At 53.7% G+C, this 26,977-nt stretch overlaps 1 protein-coding gene and 1 pseudogene across 1 annotated transcript; both read right to left on the reverse strand.

Annotated features, from left to right (window-relative positions):
- Positions 1 to 569: 569 nt before the first annotated feature.
- Positions 570 to 3,939, reverse strand: LOC117876010 (annotated as a pseudogene).
- Positions 3,940 to 14,608: 10,669 nt separating this feature from the next.
- On the reverse strand, positions 14,609 to 19,287 carry LOC117876565 (glycine N-acyltransferase-like protein 3). Its single transcript, XM_034768824.1, has 6 exons — positions 19,254 to 19,287; positions 17,698 to 17,830; positions 16,660 to 16,767; positions 16,268 to 16,394; positions 15,773 to 15,893; positions 14,609 to 15,065 (listed from the first exon to the last, which is right to left on the reverse strand). The coding sequence occupies exons 2-6, from the start codon at positions 17,773 to 17,775 to the stop codon at positions 14,609 to 14,611; spliced, it is 891 nt and encodes a 296-aa protein (XP_034624715.1). The 5' UTR covers positions 17,776 to 17,830; positions 19,254 to 19,287.
- Between the last annotated feature and the right edge of the window lie 7,690 nt (positions 19,288 to 26,977).

A 26,977-nucleotide genomic window follows, 5' to 3' on the forward strand; every position in this document is an offset into this window, starting at 1 on the left:
CCCAGCCACAACTGGAGCCCCAGGGCCTTTAAATTTTGAAAGGCCACACCTCTTCCGGTTGAGGCCACGCCCCCGCTGAGGACTCCGGCATACGGGTAAGTCCTTTAAGTTAGTTTCACCCCTGGGTGACACACTGACTATGGAGAAGTTAGAGATGCAATATGCTGAGCAGGATCTCCCAGGGAAAATAGGGGAGACAGAGCAGAGTAGATGCAGGAGACCAGTGAGCATGTAACTTGATTGGGTGGAAGATCGTTGAGCCGTTGATGGAGTGTCTGGAAGAGGAATTGGAATGGGGTAGTGTAGGGGAAGTGGGACGGGGGTGCTGTGTGTATGGGTCTGGGGGCATAGAGTCCACCAAGGAGGGCAGGTTATGGTGCTCAGGAGAGTAGGACAGACTGGCTTCCTGGGTATGGGGCTGGGCATAGCAGGCCTCATGTGAGGCTGGTGCTGGGAGATGTTACTGGTTCCACTGGGTGTAACACTAATCCCCAGACTCCTACACCCCCTTCCCTTGGCTTCCCTTAGTTCCAGCCTGACAGGTCCCCCCGGGTGACTGGGCTGGGGTCTCATGCGGGGGTTGTGCTCGGTGCTGCTCTGGGGGTGGGGGTTCTATGCAGTGCTGCATTGTGGAGGATGAAGTGGCACAGCTGGGCTGGCGCTGGAAGCCCTGCCTCTCCTGCAGCCTCTGCATGGGGTAGTTCTCCATGGCCACGTAGCTGTAGCTGGGATAGCCCCGTGCATGCATCTGCTTGGCCATGACATTCATCAGCACCTATATGTAGCACCGGTGCTGGGGCAGGGTGTAGCCATGCCTCATAAGGCCAAACGGGTCTGAAATGGCCCAACTGACGGGGCGTCCAGCAGCGTCCAGGTGGCAGATATTGGGGAAGCGGCGGATCAGGTTGGCCAGGTACCTCCTGCTCTTCTCATTCCCCCACAAAGGTCCACGTCTCATTCAGCAGGACGGCGTGGGAGACATCCAGGGATGACAGCCTCATAGCCGGGTCCAGTCTGGCCAGGCAGAGAGCAGCAGGGCCAAGCTCCAAGGGTCAGTGATTAGGAGTCAGAACCCAGAATCATGAGGTTAGCTCTAAGATCATGAGGCTTTTTTAAAGATTACACTGTGATTGCTGGTGTCCCTTGATAATTGAACTCCTCCCACCCCGGGGTGTTGCCAGCATTCCCAGATTTATTATGGTGATATGGGCCCCACTGTAGAAGCTCCTAGCCCCACATCTCTCCATCTCCCTTACAGCAACTCATTCTGCCCCATCAGTTCTGTCCCACAGTCACCCATCAACTCTGTCCCCAGCCCCCGCAGCACCCCCCCCCCGCACCTTGTGGTGTTGTTCCACCCCTCCCAGACCTGTGGGGGCTGCAGCGAGCTCCCCTCTCCCAGGCCAGGTGTCCCAGGGAAGGAGGAAGCCCAGGCACTGTCCTGTCCCCATTGCTCACAGCAAGGGATGGGGAGTGGAAGCGATGTCACCCTGAGATGCTGAGCAATTCCTGCTGCCTCTCCCTTCCCCATCCCCGCCCCAAGACATGGGTGTCACATTACTGCAGGGAGGGGCAGGGGCAGGGAACTCTTACTGCAGCAGCTCTGAGAGGCAGCCAATCAGAGGGGGCTTCCCCCACCGGCAGAGGGAAATTCCCATGAAGGTCATTGTGAGACCCAGCCAAACTCATGGGACTCAGGAAAAGGGGATGCAGTAGCCAAGTGGAGTGGGGAGTTGGCTGGCTCAGGGGGTGGGGAATGGGACACTAACCCACATAGTGGCAGCTTTGCCTAATGTCTCATTTCCCTTCCCGGTAGAGATGCCCCTTCTACAAAGCGCCCCCGGGTTATCTGCCCCTTCCAGGGTTCTGGGTGAGGAGCTGAGGTGTGAACAGGCTGTGGATGGGGAAGGTTCCTCTCCATCCTGGGCCAGGAGAGATGTGGTGAAGGGACAGGATGAGCAGAGTCGCTCACTGCCAAAGCCCTGCCAGGGCTGATAGCTATTTGCAGGAGTGCCCTTCCCCAGGCACTGTGGATGGGGCTGCATTGGTGGCACAGAAACCATTTGCATCAGGGTTTTCTGGCAGAGGCTGGGGCCCTGTGCAGCAACTGAACAGGGCCCTCCCCATGGCTGGCTCCACCCAATGGCTACGCTCCCCAGTGCTGGCAGGGTCCCTGAGGGAGGTTGGGCACAGTGCCAATTTCACTGGGTTTCTGTTGGTGGAAACAGGACCCCAGTGCCCCAGGCCCTCCATGGGGAATAGCCAGCCAGAGTGTGGGTATCCCAGTGCCATGCTGGCCAATACCCCAGCCTCTCAGGCTGTCCCCTTCCCTACCACACCCCCTGTTGGGCCCTGTGACGCAGGCAGACACTGACCGGACCTTGGGCATGGTGCTGGGATCTGGGTGGAGGTAAGTGAAGTAGCGGGACGCTTCCAGCTGGACTCCCATGTTACTGTGGATAGAGAAGGCCTGGCCCCAGTTGATGGTGCTGCCCAGCAGGGCCTGGTAGGCGCCCGGGTCCCGGTAGAACGCTGTGTACTTGTTGGTGTAGAAATCAGAGTCGTCCGATGCCACCTGCCAGGGGAGACATGAAGCAGAGTGGGGAACTCCCAATGGAATGACCGATTTGCCTTCCCACCCCCCCACCCCCAAGCCAGCCTGGAAAGGCCCCAAATCCCAATCTCCCCCCCTTCCCCCCCGAGCCAGCCAGTCCCCCAGGTGCAACGCAATGGCTAAGGGGCAGCACCTCTCTGCGTGGCCAGGTGAGGACAGCTTTGAACTTGGGCCATGTATCCACCAGCACCTCATGTCCAGCCGGGTTCCCGCGGTTTATGTTCATCACAATGCCGTGAACCTGCCAGAGATACAAGGGTGTTAGGGATCAGAGCTGGAGGAGGGACAGCAATTCCTACTCGCACAACTATGTCAGGAGCCTCCACATGTTTATTGTGTGGTTTCAGCATCTCGTGGTTTTCAGCACCTTCTTAGGGTGTTTTTTGCCCTTCTCCAAAATGTCTGGCCTCTCCTGGCCCTGCCAATGTGGCTGACACCACAAGCTGCCCTTAGCCAAGATGGCCACCACCTCACAATGATTTCATGGGCCTAGGCCAGGAAGATGGCTGCCCCAGGCTCTGGGGAGCAGCAAGGAGAAGAGATTGGGGGATGTGGGGTGACACTAGGGTTGGGGGTGAGAGGGAGGGAGTTGGGATGTGGAGGGCATGAGTGTTGGGAGGCAATATGGGGCAGGGCCTATGGGGCGTGAGGGCTGGGGGGCTTGTCTCTCCCCCCCTCCCCGGTTTATTGTCCTAATTTTGGGGTCTGACCCCTGAGTTGTTTTGTGGCCCCTGAGCTGGTTTCACAGGGGAGTTCCTGAGTGTGGGGGACAGGGGTCAAAGAGGCTGGTGACCCCCCCCCACACACACTTAAGCCATGTGGTGGGCATGGAGCCATGGAGGGAGCCAGAGCTATCTAGCTCTCTGATTTGCTGTCACGGAGCCTGCCCACGGAGTGATTGGCTGGCACGGTGCCCGCCCGTGGTGTGATTGGCTGATATGAAGCCAACTTTCCCTGTGATTGGCTGGGAAGGTCCCACCGGCTACGCTGGGTGAGCAGCAGGAATTGGTGCTGGGTTTGGACTTTGGGAGACATGAGGGGTGAGGGAGGGGTGGCTGGGAGAGCAGCCAGCATCTTCGGGGGAGGGCCCTGCCCTTCCGGCCTGATCTCTAACCCATCTCCCAGGGGAGTCAGAGGGACCTTCACCTGCTCTCTGCCCCATGGATGGGGGTGGGGAGGGTTGAGTCTTGGCCCTGGGCTGCGGGCAGTGTGGCTAGGCACAGCCATGTCACCTGCAATGTCTCAGGCAGGCGCCTCCGTAGTGTCTCCTCCAGCAGCCGCAGCTTGGAGGAGCAGCTGAGGAGCAGCATTTCTGTTGAGATGGGGCCTTGGCAGCTTCCAGCGGGTGTGGAGTGGGGGGCACCTGCCCAGGTGGAGGAGAGAAACCCATCAGTTACCTGTGTCTGTCACCACGTCACCCCAAAAGCAGACAGGGTGTGTGTAACCTCCCACCCTGCAATAACAAAGCAGTCTGGGTGCAGCCCCTGTGCTCTCCAGAGACCCTACAATAACAAACCAGTCAGTGTGCAGGCTCTGTGCTCACCAAAGATCCTACAGTAGCAATCCCTGTCTGGCTGGCTGGTTCCCGCCATGCCAGGGCTGGTCTGTGCAGGACTCAGGTGGCCCCAGTACCTCCCACGCACCTGAGCCATCTCTGTGCCAGGGTAAGGGGCAGCCTCTGGGAAGATAGGGAGACAGGGTGTCCAAGAGGCAGTGAGGTCCCTGTCTGGCAGCAACTGGTCCTGACCCTGTTGGGTCTCTCCCTTGGAGCCTGCTCCACCCTCTTATCCCTGAGTGAATGAACCATGTAGTGGGAGAGCTACAGGAGGAGGTGGCTAGGTTGAGGAGCATCTGAATCCACGAGCAATTCCTGGAGAGTGTCCATGTGGAGACAGCTGAGGTAGCTGTCCCAGTACACAGGACTGCTGATACACCACTGGTGGAGGAGGAGATGGCTCAGGGTGGACACTGGAAGCTGGTTACTTCTGGCAGCAGGCAGTGCTCCATCCCTGCTCCGAACCCTCCCGCCGTGGTAATAGGTAACCATTATGCTCTTCTTGATACAGGAGAGAAAGAATCACACCCTACAGTAAAGGAGGAGAAGCCTCGTACCCCTAAGGCTGGGAGGTCTGCTGCCACCACTGCAAATAGGAAACATAGGGTAGTGGTGGTCGGAGACTCTCTGCTGAGGGAGAGGAGGCACCCAACTGTCGCCATGACATTTCATCTTGGGAGGTATGCTGCCTGCCGGGGACCCGTATCTGAAATGTTACGGAGGCATTGTCGAGGATTATCCAGCCCTCTGACTACTACCCCATGCTACTCATCTATGTGGGCACAAATGATATTGCGAGGTGTGACACTGAGCAGATCAAGAGTGACTACAGGGCTCTGGGAGAATGGGTGAAGGAGTTTGGAGCGCAGGTGGTATTCTCTTCGATTCTTCCTGTCAAAGGTAGGGGCCTGGGCAGAGACAGATGCATCATGGAGGTGAATGCCTGGTTGCGAAGATGGTGTTGTCAGGAGGGCTTTGGCTTCCTCGACCACGGGATGCTATTTGAGGAAGGACTGCTAGGCAGAGATGGTGTTCACCTTTTGAGGAGGGGAAAGACCCTATTTGGACACAGGCTGGCTAACCTAGTGAGGAGGGCTTTAAGCTAGGTTCGACGGGGACAGGTGAGCAAAGCCCACAGATAAGTGGGGAACATGGAGACCTGGGAGATGGGTCGGAAACAAGAGGGAGCGAGGGCTATAATGGCAGAGAGAAAGGAGGGTCAGGGCAAAACTGGGAGGCAAGATCAAACCAGTATCTTAGATGCCTATATACAAATGTGAGAAGTATGGGGAATAAGCAGGAAGAACTGGAAGTGCTAATAAATAAATACAACTATGACATTGTTCGCATCACTGAAACTTGGTGGGATAATACACATGATTGGAATGTTGGTGTGGATGGGTACAGCTTGCTCAGGAAAGGTAGACAGGGGAAAAAGGGAGGAGGTGTTGCCTTATATATTAAAAATGTACACACTTGGACTGAGGTAGAGATGGACATAGGAGCCGGGAGTATTGAGAGTCTCTGGGTTAGGCTAAAAGGGGTAAAAAACAAGGGTGATGTCATGCTAGGAGTCTACTACAGGCCACCTAACCAGGTGGAAGAGGCTTTTTTTAAACAACTAACAAAATCATCCAAAGCCCAAGATTTGGTGCTGATGGGGGACTTCAACTATCCAAATATATGTTGGGAAAATAACACAGCGGGGCACAGACTATCCAATAAATTCTTGGACTGCATTGCAGACAACTTTTTATTTCAGAAGGTTGAAAAAGCTACTGGGGGGAAGCTGTTCTAGACTTGAATTTAACAAATAGGAAGGAACTCGTTGAGAATTTGAAAATAGAAGGCAACTTAGGTGAAAGTGATCATGAAATCATAGAGTTTGCAATTCTAAGGAAGAGTAGAAGAGAGTACAGCAAAATAGAGACAATGGATTTCAGAAAGGCGGATTTTGGTAAGCTCAGAGAGCTGATAGGTAAGGTCCCATGGGAATCAAGACTGAGGGGGAAAACAACTGAGGAGAGTTGGCAGTTTTTCAAAGGGTCTCACATGATATTCTTATTGATAAACTAGGCAAATACAATTTAGATGGGGCTACTATAAGGGGGGTGCATAACTGGCTGGATAACCGTACTCAGAGAGTTGTTGTTAATGGTTCCCAATCCTACTGGAAGGGCATAACAAGTGGGGTTCTGCAGGAGTTCTGTTTTGGGACCAGCTCTGTTCAATATCTTCATCAACGACTTAGATATTGGCATAGAAAGTACGCTTATTAAGTTTGCAGATGATACCAAACTGGGAGGGATTGCAACTGATTTGGAGGACAGGGTCATAATTCAAAATGATCTGGACAAATTGGAGAAATGGTCTGAGGTAAACAGGATGAAGTTTAACAAAGACAAATGCAAAGTGCTCCACTTAGGAAGGAAAAATCAGTTTCACACATACAGAATGGGAAGAGACTGTCTAGGAAGGAGTACGGCAGAAAGGGATCTAGGGGTTATAGTGGACCACAAGCTAAATATGAGTCAACAATATGATGCTGTTGCAAAAAAAGCAAACATGAGTCTGGGCTGTATTAACAGGTGTGTTGTGAGCAAGACACGAGAAGTCATTCTTCCGCTCTACTCTGCACTGGTTAGGCCTCAACTGGAGTATTGTGTCCAATTCTGGGCACCACATTTCAAGAAAGATGTGGAGAAATTGGAGAGGGTCCAGAGAAGAGCAATAAGAATGATTAACGGTCTTGAGAACATGACCTATGAAGGAAGGCTGAAAGAATTGGGTTTTTTAGTTTGGAAAAGAGAAGACTGAGAGGGGATATGATAGCAGTTTTCAGGTATCTAAAAGGGTGTCATAAGGAGGAGGGAGAAAACTTGTTCACCTTAGCCTCTAAGGATAGAACCAGAAGCAATGGGCTTAAACTGCAGCGAGGGAGGTTTAGTTGGACATTAGGAAAAAGTTCCTAACTGTCAGGGTGGTTAAACACTGGAATAAATTGCCTAGGGAGGATGTGGAATCTCCATCTCTGGAGATAGTTAAGAGTGGGTTAGATAAATGTCTATCAGGGATGGTCTGGACAGTATTTGGTCCTGCCACGAGGGCAGGGGACTGGACTTGACCTCTTGAGGTCCCTTCCAGTCCTTGAATCTATGAATTAACAGAGTCTGTGGCTGGCCCAGAGCTGGGGCAGCCAGGTCCCTGCAGTCACAAGGCACCACTAGGTTCCTTCCCTGCGCAGGGAGGGGTGAAAGGGTTTCCGGGGGCCAGCGGAGTAGAATTGTGAGGAAACATGAGCACTGCCAGGAGTGGGGCATGGGCAAACCAGCTCTGCTCGTGCCCCTCAATCCAGACCCACAACCCCTGCTGTCCCAGCCCGGGCCTCCCCCTCCAGCTCTGCTGATGCCCCTCAATGCCGAACCATACCATCTGCTGTCCCAGGCGTGGGCTCCCGCTTAGCAATTCCTTCCTAACTGTCAGTTTCTGTTTATTCCTTTGACTCAGGGTTGTGCTAGTGTTGTCCCACAAACTTATACAGGATCGTTTTAGGGGTCAAGGCAAAGATGCCACATTTATTATTAATCTGTAACTATTAACAAATACCTCAATGCTTATACACATACACACACACACACACACACACACACACACACACCAAAATGTTCTGCAGCTGCTGGATAGTTACCAGTCCTGAGTGTAGTTTGAGTTCGCAGCTTGGGATCGTAGCTCGTGACAGCTAACTGGCCAGGAGAGCTGAGCACGAGGGGGAGCCGGGTCTCTGTCGGGCGCGCACCGATGCTCCTTGATGTTGATAGCAGAACGTTACCCAAAGTCTCTCATCTCACCCTTCCTTTTTTATAGGAGTTTTTGGATTCAAAGTCTCTAGGTCTCGCTGTGTCACGCCGCCTCTGGGTTTGACTTGATCACCCGTCAATTGCAGGCGTGACTGTCAGCCTGGGACCTGGCTTTGATCTTCCTTCTGTTGTTTCTTTTTAAGGTGGATGCTTCTTGCTTGAGTTAGGGCTGTTGTCTAGTTCTTCAGCCGTTGGTATTTGAACTTTATCTCATCAGGACGGGCTGGTGCTGGAGGTTGATTCTATCACCCATACATCCCTCATTCACACATCTTAACTAGACTAATAAGGTTACAGCAGGGTTTGCAAAAATGAAGGTTGCAGCAAGCCCTTACAAAATGGAGTAAGCATTTTAAAATGGGGTTTGAATTACAATATGGCACAGAAGTTACAATGTAGGCAAAATGGCAAGTGTAATGAAAGTTACAATGTAGCAAAATGGCAAGTGTAATGAAAGTTACAATGTAGTAACAGAAGTTTTGCAATGGTACAGTGGATAACTTAAAAACAATTTCATTCACATTGGTTCTACACTAGGAGCCCCCAGTCTGGGTCCCTCTCTTTCGCTTTCTGCTTTCCTCTGCTCTGTGTCTCCCCCAGCCTTGTCCCCCGAGGCATGTGTGTCCTCGGAGGCTCTGTGCCTCTTTTGCCCATGCTCTGGCGGGGATCTCATATTGGTCCCTATTGACATTGAGGAGTAGCAGGTTTCTACTTCTGATGGAATCTCCTTGACAAGGGGCTGTCACAGTTCGTTACCTGCTGGGACCAATGCAATCCATATCTGCAGCAACTCAGCATCACATTTGTTACTTAACTGGAATCCTGCATCAGAGAGTTCTCAGGTTGGTTTGGCAAAGCCGAGCTGAAGGCAGCGGTCGTGTTGGCAGCAACAACTGCCTCAATACCCCCAACTCTATGGGATCCGTCTTGGCTCTCCCTCCTTTTGTCTGTTTTTCCTGTGTGATTTCCCGGGGTTCGCCTCCTAGCAGCCTGTGACTTTGTTCCAAGCTGCAGCAGAGCTGTGTCCACCTCTCCTGCTCCCTTGTGTACCAGGCGGTCAGTGCTAAGTCACTGGCAAACCGCAGCGTTAATGTTCCACGTGCCCTTCCACAATGTCGAGCCCACCAAAACTCTCACGTCTGAAAACCAAGCAATGAGGAGTTAAGGTACCTGCCCGGGGTCCTTATCTCTGCCCCTGGAGCTGCCAGGAACCCCTGGGCTCCAGCTGTCCTCAGCGCGTTATGTGTTGCTGTACTGAATGGGGGAGGGATTAGCTGGACCAGCTCGGCAGAGCTGTGACTGAATCGAGGTGGTTTTGGGGGCTGTTCCCCTCAGTGACAGTGAGCCCTTCTTCCTGCCCCCAGGTGTATGATCAAAGGAAAGGTGCCTGGGTACCCTGAGAGATCCAGTTTACCTCATTCCAGCGCTGACTTGTGCACGTTGTGTCACTAATGGGGCACGGGGTCTTCCTGCCTGGGGACTGTCATCAGTGAAGTGGGCACGAATGAAAGGTAAATGACAGTGTAGTGTCAGATGGCATCACGTACCTGAAGGGGATGAGGTTGAAGGGGTTGTACAATTGAGCAGATGTGATGTGGAGCAGGCTCCAGCCATGTCTTCCACAGTTCTTCCACTGTCCTAGCGCTGTCTGCACGGGGACTTGGGTCGGTGTAACAACGTCGCTCCAGGGTGGGGATTTTTCACTGGCTTGATCTGTCTTTGTAGTGTAAACTCGCCCTTAGTGTCTACATGCCGGGCAAGTGTAGGGAATCATAGAAGATTAGGTTTGGAAGAGATCTCGGGAGGTCATCTAGTCCAACCCCCTGCTCAAAGCAGGATCAACCCCAACTAAATAATCCCAGCCAGGGCTTTGTCAAGCTGGGCCTTAAAAACCTCTAAGGAAGGAGATTCCACCACATTCCTTGGTAATCCATTCCAGTGCTTCACCACGCTCCTAGTGAAATGGTTTTTCCTAATATCCAACCTAGACCTCCCCCACTGCGACTTGAGACTGTTGCTCCTTGTTCTGTCATCTGCCACCACTGAGAACAGCCGAGCTCCATCCTCTTTGGAACCCTCCTTCAGGTAGTTGAAGGTAGTTGAAGCCCCTGTTCAGTACAGTGCAATGACAGTGTGTGAGTAGGTGTGTTATGGGTGTATCTGGGCATTTCTACCCCCCTCCCCATGCACATTACGCAATAGTGGAATGGGGATAATGCTCGTGCTTTGTAACTTTTGGAGTGTGTAGTTGGTGTATGACCCAAAAATGTGGTGGTTATTTGTTACATGTGTAAAAAGACTGGTGTGTGTCTCTCCTTCTCCCTCCCCACCATACCCTGCAACATTTAGTATCCCCACCCCCAGCATTTCCAGCTCACCCTCCCCTTCCAATTCCATTAAGCCATCAGCATTTTCAAAGGCAGGGGTGCACAAAATCCATTGGTAGAAGCTGTGAACTTGAAGAAAAGCTGTTTTTGGGTGGGTGGTTGTAATTCAGGAACCCCTTGATCAAATGATCTAAAATGTGGGTCACTAAGCCTATGTCCCCCAAGAGGCACCCGAAATTTCAAGACAATCCAAGTAACCATGGGGATGCTAGAGAACCTAGAACAATCTGCTTTTAAACAAGTCTTCTCAAATTTAATTGTAGCTGACCTGGTGCTCAGCTGTAAAATTGTATGAAATTAACCAGTAGCAGCTGCTTTGATATTGTGGATCCTATGGATCTCAGTGTGATGGTATCAACTGAAGGAGAGTGCCCATTGAGATAATACAGCCTGGACCGATAGCTCCATTCATCTAGCCCTCTTCCCTCAGTAAGTGCTTGGGAGCCTGTGCTATATACCAAGCCTGCCCGTGCTTAGTTCCTCACCTGATCTAGTGTTGTGGGAGCAGGGGAAGGAGCTCAGCTATTGTCTAGAAGGGCAGGGTCCCCTGGCTTCAACAAGGGGAGGCAGGAGAAGGGCTCAGCTCACCCAAGTGGCACAGGGTCCCCCAGATCCCAACACACATGTGGGGAGGCAAGGAATGGGGTCAGACACCCCTATAAAGGGGCAGGAACCCCAGATCCTGGCACACACAAAGGGCTCAGACACCCCCAGAGTGACAGGGGCAGGGAGAGGGGCTCAGAGCCTCCTAAAGAGGGAGGGCCCCCCAGATTCTGGCTCACGTGAGGGGGCAGAGAGGTGGGGCTCAGACACCCGCAAAGGGAAAGGTCCTCCCAATCCCAGGGCACATATGGGAGGGAAGAATGTGGGGGTGCCTGACACCCACTCACTCACTCACCCTCCCTCCCACCATCATATCAGCCGTACCAATATCCCACCCCCTCACCTGAACCCGAACCTCTGACCTCCCCATAATCCTCCTCCCTTTGCTGAAGTCCCAAACTCCTCTATCCCTATTTCCCCTCCTAGCAAGCATTCACAGAGGTCATTTATTTATATGTAACTATTTTAAGCACCTTCTGAATCTTCTGTTATCCTGCAATTACATTCCCCCCCATGCCCCCAAATAATAAGTTTAAAAACCCTGTGGCTGAGGCTGGTTGTAGCAGAAGGCATGGGTCCTTCTCCGACTTCTGCCAAGGGTTGGCTTTGAACTTTCAGCCTTCAACCTCCTTGATACTGTAACACCCCCGCTTTGACCTACACTGGCACTGGGAGCTGTGGTTGGCGTGTAGCTTCATTATATGGGGCTAGGAAGTCTGAAACAGCCCAAGGAAGGGGGCAGCAAAGGGGATCTGGGTTGTGGGGTGCTATGTCTATAGGGCTATGGGCAAGTTCCATCCAAGGAGACTGGTTATGGGGCTGCAGTGGCTGGCCCCATGAGAAGGGTCCTACCAACTTCACTGCCATGAAATCTGGCTATTGGAGGGGGAGGGGCCGCGGGATTGCCATGCTTAGTCCTGCACTGCTGCTGGTGACAGCGCTGTCTTCAGAGCTCCGGTGGCAATACCACACCCCCCTGGTTCCCCCCACCAACCTCGATTTGGGTCGGGACACCACAGTGTCAACACCATGAAACTTCAGATTTAAAATATCTGAAACCGTGAAAATTACAATATTAAAAATCCTAAAACCACGAAATTGACCAAAACAGAGCGAGAATTTGGTAGGGCCCCACCCCTGAGACTGGTATGTGCTGGAGAGACGCGAGATGTTTCTAGTCCCATAGGGCCCAATGCGCTGCCCTGGCCACCCTATTGGCCCTCAGCCCTGCCCCATGGAGGTTGCTGGGGAAGGGGACTTAAGTAGGAAGTGGTGGCTGGTGCTGGGTCAGGGGGCTCAGGCAGGAGCTGTCACTGGCTCTGGGGTGTGGAAAATGATGACACAGGCTGGGCTGGAGCTGGAAGCCCTGGCTGTCCTGCAGCCTCTGTATGGGGAGGTTGTCCAGGGCCACGCGGCCAAAGATGGGGCAGCATTGTGCATGCGTCCGCTTGGCTGTCGTGGTGCTGAGCACCCGCATGTAGCCGCACCTACGGGGCTGAGGCAGGGTGTAGTCATGAGGTATGGTACCAAAGGGGTTCATGAGGCTTCAGCTAACAGGGTGGCTGGTGGCATCCGGGGGAAGAAGCTGAAGAATCTGCAAATCAGGTTCGCCAGGTACCGCAGGCTATGCTCAGTCCCCACATGGGGCCACGTCTCGTTTGGTGGTTGTGGGTGGGGAACTGAATCAGAGGACACAGCTGGAGACACTAAGGGGCAGGACTGGGTGTTTACTTATTATTCATCAGTGCAGATAGGCAGTGGTGGATTAATGATTTTGCCGCCCCTAGGCCCTGAAATAATTGCCCCCTTGCCTGCCCTTGGCCCCACCCATACTCCACCCTTTTCCTACCCCCCATTCCAACCCCTTCCCCAAACTCCGCCCCCTCCCTGCCCCTATTGGTTCCCTTCCCCAAATCCCCGCCCCGGCCCCGCCTCTTCCCCCAGCGCGCGGCGTTCCCCCTCCTCCCCCTCCCTCCCTGCCCCGCGAAACAGCTGTTTCATGGTGCAAGCGCTGGGAGGGAGGGAAGAGAAATAGGACGTGGCAGCGCTCGCGGAGGAGGCGAGCTGGAGCAGGGGAGCTTCTCCATGGGTGCTCAGATTTGTCGGCCTAGGCGATAATACGCCGCTGCAGATAGGTGAGTTGTTATTGTTGAGCTCTCCCCAGTTGGGTGCTGGTTTCCCCGTCCCCTCTAACAAAGCTCTTCTTGTTTCACACACACTCAGTTTGTCTCTTAAAGTCCCCCCAGGGAAGATGTTTAGTGATCCTAGAAATTTGGTGGGGCAGCTCCAATTGGTGCTATTGATTAGTTTTCCAAAGGAAGCTCTAGATATTTGACCTGACCCTCGCTGCTGTGGACACCATCCCGCAGACCAGGTTACGCACCCAGAACACTTTGGTTTTCAGGCCCTCAGTGTCTGGACACAAAGCCAACACTGAGAACAAGCAGAACCTTTTTTGGGAAAATTTCATTTGAAAAGTGGGTTGAAAAATGGGAAACTGCTGTGTGGCCCTAGCTGTAATTCTACCTTCTCCCTCCCCCGCATGGTCCCAGCCATGCCAGGGAATGCCGCTGTAAAGGGGAAATACTCAAAGGTGTCTTCAGCAATAAATTTAATTGCAGCTGGGATCAGGAAGCCAGAAACACTTCCTGCAATCGGTCAATGCCGGTGGGTGGAGTTAAGGGGATTTGGGTGTCTTGGCTGTGTGGTGCTGAATTTAACACATCTGTATTGCTTTTGGATGTGACCTCAGGCCGGGAGTCCTTGGGGATAGTGAAGTTTGGACTGAGGATAATCAAGATCCCTGGGAGGTATTTAACCCTTAAGTTACTGAGACAGACTGGCCCTTGAGGGAGTCCTTGGCATGGGAACACTCTCGGGCTGGTTAGTATCAATGGGGAACAGCCAGATCCATCATAGGTTAGAAGCATCATGGGTTAGAGCACGCTGTGCTCAAGGAGATATTGCTGAATGGGGACCTATTGCCCAGCCCCTCCCACCCCACTTAAAGCTGCCCCGGCTTGTATAGTCCAGGAGATGGGGAAAGAGCTGATGAGAGCAGGGTGCAACAGCAAGAGACGTGACAAGCCCCAGGGAACAGGGGAGAGAGAGATCCGGGGAAGATGTCTCTGGTAGAGTCGGGGGAGGGTGACACACTGTGTGGAGGAGGTAGAGATGCAATACGCTGAGCAGGATGTCCCAGGGAAAACGGGAGGAGGAGCAGAGCAGATGCAGGAGGCAGGTGATCATGTAGCTAGATTGGGTGGAAGATCATTGAGCCGTTGCTGGAGTGTCTGGAAGAGGAACCGGGATGGGGCAGTGTAGGGAAGTGGGACAGGGGTGCTGTGTGTATGGGTCTGGGGTGGTAGGGGCCATCAAGAAGGGCAGGTTATGGGCTCGGAAGAGTAGGACAGACCCTTTAAAGGTGGGTATAGGACTGTGCGGGAGGGCAAGGCCTGTGGGGCTTGGGGGTCGCAGGCCCAATGTGAGGCTAGAGCTGGGAGATGTTACTGATTTCACTTGGCTAACAATGATCCCCATACTCCCCTGCCCCGCTCCCTTGTCAGGTCCCCTGGGCGGTTGGGCTGGGGACTCATGTGGGGGCTGTGCCTTGTGCTGGGCTGGGGGTTAATGTGGGGGCTTTTGCCGCTGCTGGGTTATGAAGAATGAAGTAGCACAGGTTGGGCTGGCGCTGGAAGCCCTGCCTCTCCTGCAACCTCTGCATGGGGTAGTTCTCCATAGCCACATAGCCGTAGCTGGGATAGCCTAGTGCGTGCAACCGCTTGGCTATCAAATTATTCAGCATCCCCATGTAGCCGCGCTGCCGGTGCTGGGGCAGAGTGTAGGAAAGCCCTATGGCACCAAACGGGTATGAAGCGGCCCAGCTGACCAGGTGGCCAGCAGCATCCAGCAGGCAGACACTGGGGAAGTGGCGGATCACGCTGGCCAGGTACTTCCTGCTTTTCTCGTTCCCCCCAAAGGCCCATGTCTCATTCAGCAGGTCGGCGTGGGAGACATCCAGGGACGAGAGCCTCATGGCCAGGTCCAGCCTAGGGGGGCAGAGAGCAGCAGGGTCAAGCCCCAAAGGTCAGCGCTCAGAGCTTGGGGTATGGGTCCTGGGTGAGAAGCCGAGGTCTGAACAGGCTGTGGACAGGGAAGGTTCTTCTCCATCCTGGGCCAGGTGAGATGTGGTGCAGGGATGGGGGGGAGCCCGCTCTCTCGCTGCCCAAGCCCTGCCAGGTCTGATGGCTGATTGAAGGAGTGCCTGGTCCCCAGGGTCCATGGATGGGGTGCCATTGGTGGCACAGAAGCCATTTGCATCAGGGTTTCCTGGCAGAGGCTGGGGGCCCTGTGCAGGCGCTGAAGAGGGATCTCCCTCCCCATGGCTGACCCACCCGATGGCTACGCTTCCCAGTCCCTGCAATGTCCCTGAAGGAGGTTGGGCTCAGTGCCAATCCCACTGAGATTCTGCTGGTGGCAACAGGACCCCAATGCCCTTGGCCCTGTATAAGGAATAGCCAGCCAGATCTTGGGCATCCTAGTTAGGGTGAACAGATGTCCTGATTTTACAGTTCTGATATTTGGGGCTTTGTCTTATATAGGTGCCTATTACCCCCCACCCCCTGTCCCAATTTTTCATGCTTGCTGTCTGGTCACCCTAATCCCAGTGCCATGCTGGCCAATGCCCCCACCCCTTAGGCTGCCTCCTTCCGTATGATGCCCCCTGTGGGGCCCTGTGACACAGGCAGACACTAACCTGATCTCAGGCATGGAGCTGGGATCTGGGTGAAAATAGGTGAAGTAGCGGAGCACCTCCAGCTTGATCCCCTTAGCCTCGGCGATGTCCTTGGAGACTTCATACGCTCCATCCTGGAGCCCTGCAGAGGGCAGCGATGGGCCATGAACAGTGGGGAAAGGGACTGAATGGTGGTGACAAAAGGGCCCATATGTGTGGAGAGCCCAGCCTGGCACATGGGTTGGGAGGGACAGGAATCTGAGCTTCCAAACCCCCAGCCCCAGCCCTCAGGGAAGAGGGTGTGGTCAGATGAGCTGACCCCAGCCCAGCACTGGCAAGGGGCTACCCTATATGTTCCTGCCCTGCATAGGGCTCATGGGAGCAGCCTTGCAGCCTGAGGGGAGCAAAGAGCTTTGGGGCTGGCATTGTAGGGCGGGATCCTGGGGTTTGGCCCAGACAGGACCTATATGTTCAGTTGCTGTGCGACTCTCCCAGATGCTTTGGGGCACATGTTACCAAGGATGCAGAAGGTCTGTCCCCAGTTGACAGCATCCGCACTGCCCAGAAGCGCCCGGTGGGCACCTAGGTCCCGGTAGTACACTGTGTATGTGTTGGTGTAGAAATCAGAGTCATCCGATGCCACCTGTAGGGGAAGACATACAGCCAAGACTGGAGAATTCCCAATGGAATGACTGATCTGCTTGCCCCCTCTCCCCCGAGCCAGCCTGGTCCCTGCCCTGGGCCCCCTTAGGGGGGAAGGGCACCAAATCCCAGCACCGGTCTCCTCCCGGAGCCAATCTGGCTCCCTGTCCTGGGGTCCCCCAGTGAGGAAAGGCCTCGGGTCCCATTCTACATCCTCCCGAGCCATCCAGTTCCCAAGGTGCAGTGCGGTGGCTGAGGGGCTTCACCTCTCTGCGCGGCCGGGTGAGGACGACTTTGAAGTCAGGCCATGAATCCACCAGCACCTCCTGCGCAGCTGGGTTCCCCCGGTTTATGGCCATCACAGTGCCATAGACCTGCCAAAGACATAGAGGTGGTGGGGGTCAGAGCTGGGGGAGGGGCAGCAATTCCCACTCCCACAACTCTGTTTGGAGCCACCCAGTATTTATTGGGGGGTTTCAGCATCTCGTGATCGTCTGCACATTATGTGAGGTTTTTGCCCTTCTCCAACATGGCCTCCCTCTCCCATCCCTGCCAATGGGGCTGACACCACAGGCTGCCCTTAGTCAACATGGCCACCACCTCACAATGATTTCAGGGGGCTGAGGCCAGGGAAGATGGCTGCCCCAGACTCTGGGTACCAGAGATGGGGGGCAGGGGAATGTGAGGAGCAGCAAGGAGAGGCGATTGGGGAGCGAGTGGGGGATGTGGGGTATGCTAGGGGTTGGGGTGAGGGGCAAGGAGGGGGCAGGGATGTGGAGGGGAGAGATATGGGGAAGGGAGTCTGAGGGACGAGGGCCGGGGCGGGGCCTGTCTCTAACCACCACCCCAGGTTTACTCTCCTGATTTAGGACGAGGGGGGACAAAGGGGCTGGTGACCCCCCACACACTTGAGCCATGTGATGGCATGGAATCATGGAGGGAGTCACAGCTACCCAGGTCTTTGATTGGCTGGCACGGAGCCTGGCCATGCAGTGATTGGCTGGCACAGAGCCTGCCTGTGGTGTAACTGTTTGATATGGAGCCAATCTGCCCTGTGACCGGCTGGGGAGGTCCCGCCGGCTATGCTGGATGAGCAGCAGGAATTTGTTGGGTTTGGACATTGGGAGACAGGAGATGTGAGTGGGGAGGGGGTGGCTGGGAGAGCAGCCAGCACCTGGGAGTAGGGTCTTGACCCCAGCCAGCCCAATCTCCACCCCATCACCCCGGGGAGAGAGAACTTTCTGCCCTGCTCCCATCCCCGTCCCAGGAAGTGGCACATGGGAAAAAAGATGGGTTCTTGTCACCGGCAATGTATTGGGGAAGCCCCTCTGTAGTGTCCCCTCTAGCAGCCGCAGCTTGGAGGAGCAGCTCAGGATCAGCATCTGTGGTGTGGATGGGCCCTCGGCAGATTCCAGCAGGGATGGCACTGGGGATGCCCTGTGGTGGAGATACCCATCAGTTCCCTGTGACCTTCCCCCCTACCCCACCTCCCTGGAGACAGGAGGGGTGTCTGCAATCATCCAGCCCTGCCAAAATAACAAATGCTGTGGGTAGACCTACAATAACAAACCATTCTGCTTACAACATTGTAGCCACCAGAGACCCTACAATAACCACCCCAATGGTTATATTCTCAGTGCAGCATTTCCTGTGGATTTTCCTCTCCTCCTAAGTATCAGCACTTCCTTGCAGTTAATGTTTCAGCTTTTCAATCTAAAAATCACTTTTGATGAGAATTTGCAAAAGTGTTCCCAGAGCTCAAGGAGTGGCAGATCAGTACCTCAACTGAGTCCAATTTCTCTTGTAAGGGGCAACAAATCTTCACAACATTTTCCCCAATTTGCTAAGCTGTGTTTGTGAGAGTCAAGACCCTACAATAACATACCAGTCTGGGTGCTTCTCCCTTACTCACCATAGAACCTACAATAGAATCATAGAATATCAGGGTTGGAAGGGTACCTCAGGAGGTCATCTAGTCCAACCCCCTGATCAAAGCAGGACCAATCCCCAACTAAATCATCCCAGCCAGGGCTTTGTCAAGCCTGACCTTAAAAACCTCTAAGGAAGGAGATTCTCCCACCTCTCTGGGTAACCCATTCCTAGTGAAAACGTTTTTCCTAATATCCAACCGAAACCTCCCCCACTGCAACTTGAGACCATTACTCATTCTGTCATCTGGTACCACTGAGAACAGTCTAGATCCATCCTCTTTGGAACCCTCCTTCAGGTACTTGAAAGCAACTATCAAATCTTCCCTCATTCTTCTCTTCTGCAGACTAACTAATCCCAGTTCCCCCAGCCTCATCTCATAAGCCATGTGCTCCAGTCCCCTAATCATTTTTGTTGCCCTCTGCTGGACTCTTTCCAATTTTTCAACATCCTTCTTACAGTGTGGGGCCCAAAACTGGACACAGTACTTCAGATGAGGCCTCACCAATGCCGACTAGAGGGGAATGATCATGTCCCTTGATCTGCTGGCAATGCTCCCACTTATACAGCCCAAAATGCTGTTAGCCTTCTTGGCAACAAGGGCACACTGTTGACTCATATCCAGCTTTTCATCCACTGTAACCGTTAGGTCCTTTTCTGCAGAACTGCTCCCTAGCCACCCTAGCCTAATCTGTAGCAGTGCATGGGATTCTTTTGTCCTAAGTGCAGGACTCTGCCCTTGTCCTTGTTGAACCTCATCAGATTTCTTTTAGCCCAGTCCTCTAATTTGTGTAGGTCCCTCTGTATCCTATCCCTGCCCTCCAGTGAATCTACCACTCCTCCCAGTTTGTCCTGTCTGTGTGTCTGTGGCCCCAGCCATGCCACGGCGGGTCTGTGCAGGACTCAGGTGGCCCCAGTAGCTCCCACTTACCTGGACAGTCTCTCTGCCAGGTTAAGCGGCAACCGCTGTGAAGATAGAGAGACAAGGTGTCCGTGAGGCAGTGAGGTCCTTGCCTGGCAGCAGCTGGTCCTATCCCCGCTGGGTCTCGCTCTCCATCAGGGGCTGCTCCAGCCTCTTATCCCTGAGTGAATGAACCATTAACAGAGTCTGTGCCTGGCCCGGAGCTGGGGGCAGCCGCATCCCTGCAGTTACAAGGCACTCCTTCCATGGGCAGGGAGAGGTGAGATGATTTCCTGGGGCCAGCGGAGTAGAATTCTGAGGAAACATGAGCACAGCCTGGGGTGGGACATGGGCAAACCAGTTCTGCTGGTGCCCCTTTATCCTGGGGCAGGTTTCTACCTATGACAAGATGGAAACCCCTTGGCATGGGGCTGTCATGGTTCGTTATCTGCTGGGAGCAATGCAATCTGTATCTGCAGCAACATGGCGTCACATTTATTATTCAGCTGGAATCCAGCATCAGAGAATCCTCAGGTTGGCTTGGCAAAGCTGAGCTAAAGGCAGAGGTTGTGTTGACAGCAACAACTGCCTCAATACCCCCAGCTTTGTGGGATCCATCTTGGCTCTCCCTCCTTTTGTCTCTGTGTTCCCGTGTGACTTCCTGGGATGCTGAGTCTCTGGAGTTCTCACAAACACAGTCGCCTCTCTCGCACGCTGTGACTTTGTTCCAAGCTGTAGCAGAGCTGTGTCCACATCTCCTGTTCCCTTGTGTGCCAGGCAGTCAGTGCTAAGTCACTGGCAAACTATGGAGTTAACATTGCCCAAAGGTTCCATGCACCGTTCCACAATGTCGAACCCAGCAAAACTCTCCCATCTGAAAACCAAGCAATGAAGAGTTAAGGTGCCTGCCCCTGGTCCTTAACCGTGCCCTGGAGCTGCCAAGAGCCCCTGGGCTCCAGCTGTCCTCAGCGTGTAGGTGTCGCTCTACTGAACAGGGGAGGGGTTAGCTGGAGCAGCTTGGCAGAACTGTGACTAAGACAAGATGGTTTCAGGGGGCTGTTCCACTTGGCGGAAGTGAGTCCCTCTTTCTGCCCCCAGGTGTGTGATCAAAGGAAAGGTGCCTGGGTACCCTGAGAGATCCATTTCACCTCATTATAGCACTGAATTGTGCACGTTATGCATTGACTTGTGCAGTTGTGATAGGGCCCATGGATCTCGGTGTGATGGTATGCGCTGTAGGAGAGCACCCATTGAGATGATATAGCCTGGGACAATAGCTCCATTCATCTCAGTGGGTGTTCTCAGCCCCACTCCCCTGGTCAGTGCTTGGGAGCTTGTGTTATGCACCAAGATTTCTTGTTCTTAGTTCCTCATCCGGATCTAGTGGTGTGGTTTTGGTGCATGCTCCTGGGATGGCTGCACACAGCTCCCCGCCAGAGGGACAGGGCTTCCCTAGATGCCGGCTCCCATGCGGGGCAGGGAAAGAATGTCAGATATCCCCTAGTGGGGCAGGGTCCCGAGATCCCAGCACACAGGAGGGGAAGCCATTAGAGGGGCCAGACACCATATAAAGGGGTGTGGACCCCCAAATCTTGGCACACACCAAGGGGCAGGAAGATGGGCTCAGACACCCTCAGAGAGATGGTCCCCCCAAATCCCAGCACATGCACAGGGGCAAGGAGAGGACTTCAGAGCCCCCTAAAGGGGGAGAACCCCAGATTCTGCTCACATTATGCCTCCAGCCACCCTCAGAGGGACAGTACTGCCCGATCCCAGGGCACATATGGGAGGGAAGAATGTGGGCGTGACTGACACCCACTCAGCCTCCCTCCTGCCATCACATCACCTGAACCCAATATCCCTCACCTGAACCCCCAACCCCTCTGATCTCCTCATAATCCCCCTCCCTTTGCTGCAGCCCCAATCCCCTTTACCCCTATTCCCCCCGCCTCCTAATTCCCCCTCCCAGCAAACATTCACATATGGCATTTATTTATTTGTTAATAGTTTGAGCTCCTTCTGAGTCTTCTGCCATCCTGCAATTACATTTCCCCCAGTCCCTCAAATAATAAGATGAAAAACCCTTTGACAGACTCAGGTTGTAACAGCAAGAATGGTCTGTTCTCAGACTTATCCTGAGGGTTGGATATGAACTTATAGTCATTGAACCACATTGATACTGGCGTGTGTGCTGTGGCTGGCATATAGCTTTATTGGTTGGGAGATTGTTACAGTTGGTAGGATGTCTACAAGCTAAGGAAGGGGGCAGCAAAGGGGAGCTGCGTTGCAGGGTGTTATGTTTATAGGACTTAGGGTAAGTTCCACCCCAGGAGGCTGTGAAAAATGCATTAGAGACTGTGAAAGCTGGTCTACCCCAGGAAATCTGGCTATTGTAGGGGAGTCATGGAATTTCCACATAGTTTCATGCAGCTGCTGGCGGCAGTGCTGCCTTATGAGCAGAGAGTCACAGAGCTTCCTGCCACCAACAGATAATCCTAGAGATGGGTCTGACCTGGTCCAGGGTGCGGCCCAAGCAGGGGAAGAGGAAGACCCGTCCTTCCCCAGCCTGACTGGGAGTAGCAGCTGGAGCTCAGTATGTGGTAGGAGCCCCCAGCCTGGGAGCCCCCAGCCCTGTCCCTCCCTGGCTCCAGTCCCAGCACTCAGAGGTTTAAGGAACTTTGGGATGGCTGAATGTAGGGGGAGAGTCACAGGGTTCTTTGCTGGCTCTCCCACTTTTATGCCTGCACCCTGTGTTTAGGCTGGTATAATAAAGAGCCTTCCATGCCGTCTTGTGCTGGATCACCCAAGTATCGACTCTTTATTTACAACATTCGTGCATTTCCCCCGTCTCCCCACAGCTAGTGCTCCTCCCAGACCCTCCCCAGGGTCTCCTGTCCCAAAGGCTTCCCCCTTTGGTAAGGTGACAGTAATACTACCTTCCTGTCTCCTCCCAGTCAAGCCTTCTCTGAGGTTTGTTCAGGGTTTATATAGCCCTTCTGTGGCTCAGTTCAGCTGTCAGCACTCAGCTCAGCGTGTTCCTCTGAGCCAGCCCTGATTAGGGCTTGCAGCTGGGCTCCCTGCTGAATACTTGTGTCTCTACCCTGGCATCCTGACCAGAGAGCAGACTGCAGCTAGAATCATAGAATATCAGGGTTGGAAGGGACCTTAAGAGGTCATCTAGTCCAACCCCCTGCTCAAAGCAGGACCAATTCCCAACTAAATCATCCCAGCCAGGGCTTTGTCAAACCAGGGCTTAAAAACCTCCAAGGAAGGAGACTCCACCATCTCCCTAGGTAACGCATTCCAGTGCTTCACCACCCTCCTAGTGAAATAGTGTTTCCTAATATCCAACCTGGACCTCCCCCACTGCAACTTGAGACCATTGCTCCTTGTTCTGTCATCTGCCACCACTGAGAACAGCCGAGCTCCATCCTCTTTGGAACCCCCCTTCAGGTAGTTGAAGGCTGCTATCAAATCCCCCCTCATTCTTCTCTTCTGGAGACTAAACAATCCCAGTTCCCTCAGCCTCTCCTCATAAGTCATGTGCTCCAGACCCCTAATCATTCCCCAGGACCACACCTGGGCGGACTTGCTGTGGGAAGCGCACGGAGGGGCATATGCTGAATGCTCCCAGGAAAGACCCAGGAGGTGAAGCTGTGTGAGCTTCTTGCCCTTAAGACGGTCTGCTCCGAGGGAGAGGAGGCTCCCCAAAGTCCTGACTGGCTTTGTGGGGAGCAGTTCCAGAGCATCGCCCGGGGACTCTGTGACAGGGAGCATATCACCTCCCTGACCATGACACCATGGGCTGTTGCCCACCCCTAAGATCAGCCCTTCCTCACCCAAAAAAGTGATGACCCCTCTCATACTATGCCACCCTCACTTCTGTGCTGCTGCTGTGGCAACGCTGCCTTCAGAGCTGGGCTCCCGGCCAGCAGCTGCTGCTCTCCGGCCACCCAGCTCTGAAGGCAGTGCTGCTGCCAGCAGTGCTCAGAACTAAGGGTGGCAATGCTGGGACCCCCTCTAGAATAGCCTTGCAACCTGGCCCCACAGCTGCATTTTGGGTCGGGAACCCCCATGATTTCAACACCGTGAAATTTCAGATTCAAATATCTGGAACCATGAAGTTTACAATTTTTAAAATCCCCTGATACTGACCAAAATGGAGTCTGAATTTGGTAGCCCTCCCCCCCATGAGGCTGGTATGTGCTAGAAATCCTCCTGGGACATCTCCACGAAGCTCTCCTGGAGGTATTGTGAAAGCCTTTGCATCAGGTTCCTGGGGAGAGTGGCCTTATTGTGTCCTCCATTGTAGGAAACTTTTCCGTGCCAGGCTAGCAGCAAGTACTCCAGGATCATTGCCTCGCAAAGCATGGTGGCATACGGCCCTGGTGTTTGCTGGCATTCACGCAGCATGCGGTCTTTCTCTGTTTCCAAAATCCTCATCAAAGTGATATCACTCATGGTGACCTGCTTTGAATTAGGAGAATGTTAGTATTGGGACTGATTGCCTGTTCCTTTACATAACTGTAACTGGCGGTTTATAGCCACGTGGTGGAGGCGGGACAGGGGCAGCATGCAGGGATCTTTCCCGGGGAAAGCCGCGAGGTGGGTGGGACAGGGGCAGAGTTCATGCTGGTCGGATTGCCGGCAGCAGGAACTGGCCAACGCTAGGAGTGTTGCTTGGAACATGAAAGGAGGGCACTGGTATAAATTAAGCTTTAAGCGGCCAAAAGTCTACGGCTTACCATGTCCTCCTGCTAGCCGAATTCCGTTGTCCGGCCCCGCTTGTGTGATCTGTACAGCAAGACCCCAGGCACTCAATGGGAAGGCCAAAAATTCGACCTTGTACTGAGTGCACATGTGATAGGTACTGTGCATGGTCTTGTTCATAGAGAAAGACTATATTCATTGTTTGCAAAACTGTATCTTTGTGAGGAATTCACTCCCTTTTTCCCATCCCACAGCTGCGAGTGTCTCCCGAGCTACCCTAGCATCCCCCTCCCAGAGGCTGGCGCAGATCAGGCGACGAAAGAAAAGGACACAGGACGAGATGTTCTTAGAACTTATGGGCTGCTCCCGAGCCAAGGCGGCACAGCAGACCCAGTGGAGGGAGAACATATCGCAATACTAGCGATCACACAGCAAATGGGAGGACAGGTGGCGGCAGGAAGACCAGCAGGCGACTCAAACGCTTCTTGGACTAATGAGGGAGCAAACGGACATGCTCCGGCACCTTGTAGATGTTCTGCAGGACCGGAGGCAGGAGGACAGAGCCCCGCTGCATTCTATCTCTAACCACCCTCCCCCGCCACAAAGTCCCATCCCCCCCTCACCCAAAGTCCCAAGAAGGAGGGGCGGCAGGGGCTGTGAAAACAGTCACTCCACCCCTGCAGACTGCTCAAGTAGCAGAAGGCTCTCATTCCCAAAGATTTGATAAGTCCTTTCCTTCACTCCAAAAGCACCTCACCCAAGCCCCCGTCCCAGTTTCATCCCCTAACTATGTAGTTGTTAATAAAAAATAAGTTTCCGTTAATTACTGTTTCCGTCATGTTCTTTTAGAGAAGAGTGTGTTTGAAGGGGGGAAGGGGGTTGGTAATTGGAGAGCACAGTCACCTTTACCAGGGTACAGACACGGGGGCAGGTTCAGCAGAAGGTCACACACACATTGCAGTCACTAGGCACCCTGGTCAGTCTGGGAGGTGGTTTTCATGTTCTGTGTGGGGGGGCTATGTGAGTTTGTGGCGGGGGAGGGCGGTTACAGATCTTATGCAGCGGTCCTTAGCCTGGATGACAGAGCCATGCAGCAGGGGATCTGTAACCGTCCTCCCCCGCCACAAAGTCACATAGCCCCCACACACAGAGTCCCGAAAAGGAGGGGTGGCAGCCTCCGTTGAAACAACCAGTCCACCACTGCGGACTGCTCTAGGAGCAGGAGCCTGTCATTCCTCGAGTTTAGAAGTGTCCTTTCCATCACTACACCCGCTCCCCACCACAGTCTGCATCCCAGTTTCAACAGTTTACCATGAAATCCTTAATAAAGAAAACGGTGTTAATGAACAAAGTTTCATTTATTTGATTTTTAAAGGTGTGTTGGAAGAGGGGGAAGGGGGTTGGTAACTGGAGAGGATAGTCAACATTAACTGGGTAAAGAAAGGGGGGCAGGTTCAGCTTCTGTTTAAACAAACTTAATAGTCACAGGTTACCCTGCTCACTCTGGAACCTAGCTTTCAAAGCTTCCCGAATGCACAGTGCGTCCCACTGGGCTCTTCTAATCGCCCGCTGTCTGGCTGGATGTAATCAGCAGCCAGGCAATTTGCCTCAACCTCCCACCCCGCCATAAACATCTCCCCCTTGCTCTCATAGAGATTGTGGAGCACACAGCAAGCTGCAATAACAATGGGGATATTGGTTTCGCTGAGATCAGAGCAAGTCAGTAAGCTTCTCCATCTCCCCTTCAGATGTCCAAAAACACACTACACCACCATTCTGCACTTGCTCAGCTGGTAGTTGAAGAGTTCTTTTTCACTGTCCAGGGCGCCTGTATAGTGCTTCATGAGCCAGGGCATTAGTGTGTAGGCTGGGTCCCCGAGGATCACTATAGGCATCTCCACATCCCCAACAGTCATTTTGTGGTCTGGGAAGTAAATACCTTCCTGCAGCCATCTAAACAGACCAGAGTTCCTGAAAATGCGAGCATCATGAACCTTGCCCGCCATCCGACGTTGATGTTGGTAAAACGTCCCCTATGGTCCACCAGTGCTTGCAGCACCATTGAAAAGTAGCCCTTTCAGTTAATGTACTGGCTGGCCTGGTGGGCCGATCCCAGGATAGGGATGTGAGTTCCATCTATAGCCCCACCGAAGTTTGGGAATCCCATCGCAGCGAAGCCATCTATGATCACCTGCACGTTTCCCAGGGTCACTACCTTTGAGAGCAGTAGCTCAACGATTGCGTTGGCTACTTGCATCACAGCAACCCCCACGGTAGATTTGCCCACTCCAAATTGGTTCGCTACTGACCGGTAGCTGTCTGGCGTTGCAAGCTTCCAGAGGGCTATGGCCATTCACTTCTGGACAGTCAGGGCTGCTCGCATCCAGGTGTCCTTGCGCTTCAGGGCAGGGGACAGCAACTCACAAAGTTCCAGGAAAGTTCCCTTACGCATCCGAAAGTTTCGCAGCCACTGTGATTCATCCCAGACCTGCAGCACTATGCGGTCCCACCAGTCTGTACTTGTTTCCCGGGCCCAGAATCGCCGATCCACAGCATCAACATGACCCATTGCCACCATGATGTTCATGGCGCGGGGTCCCGTGCTTTGTGAGAGGTCTGTGCCCCTCTCAGACTTAATGTCCTCACCGCGCTGCCGTAGCCTCTTTGCCCGATTTCTCAGCATCTGCTTCTGAAAAAGGTGGATGATAAGGTGCGAGGTGTTGACAACGGCCATAACTGCAGCGATGATCGCAGCAGGCTCCATGCTCGCGGTGCTGTGGTGTCCGCGCTGTCAATCACCAGAAAAGTGCGCGAACTGATTGCCTGCCAGCGCTTTCACGGAGGGAGGGCGGGAGTGACGGTTGAATGATGACAGTTACCCAAAACCACCCTCGACACATTTTTTACCCCAGCAGGCATTGGGGGATCGACCCAGAATTCCAATGGGCAGCGGGGACTGCGGGAACTGTGGGATAGCTGCCCGCAGTGCACCACTTCCAATGTCGACACTTGCCCCGTTAGTGTGGACTCACAAAGTCGAATTA

The sequence above is a fragment of the Trachemys scripta genome, chromosome 4, assembly GCF_013100865.1.
Source record: "Trachemys scripta elegans isolate TJP31775 chromosome 4, CAS_Tse_1.0, whole genome shotgun sequence".
NCBI classification, from domain to species: Eukaryota; Metazoa; Chordata; order Testudines; family Emydidae; genus Trachemys; species Trachemys scripta.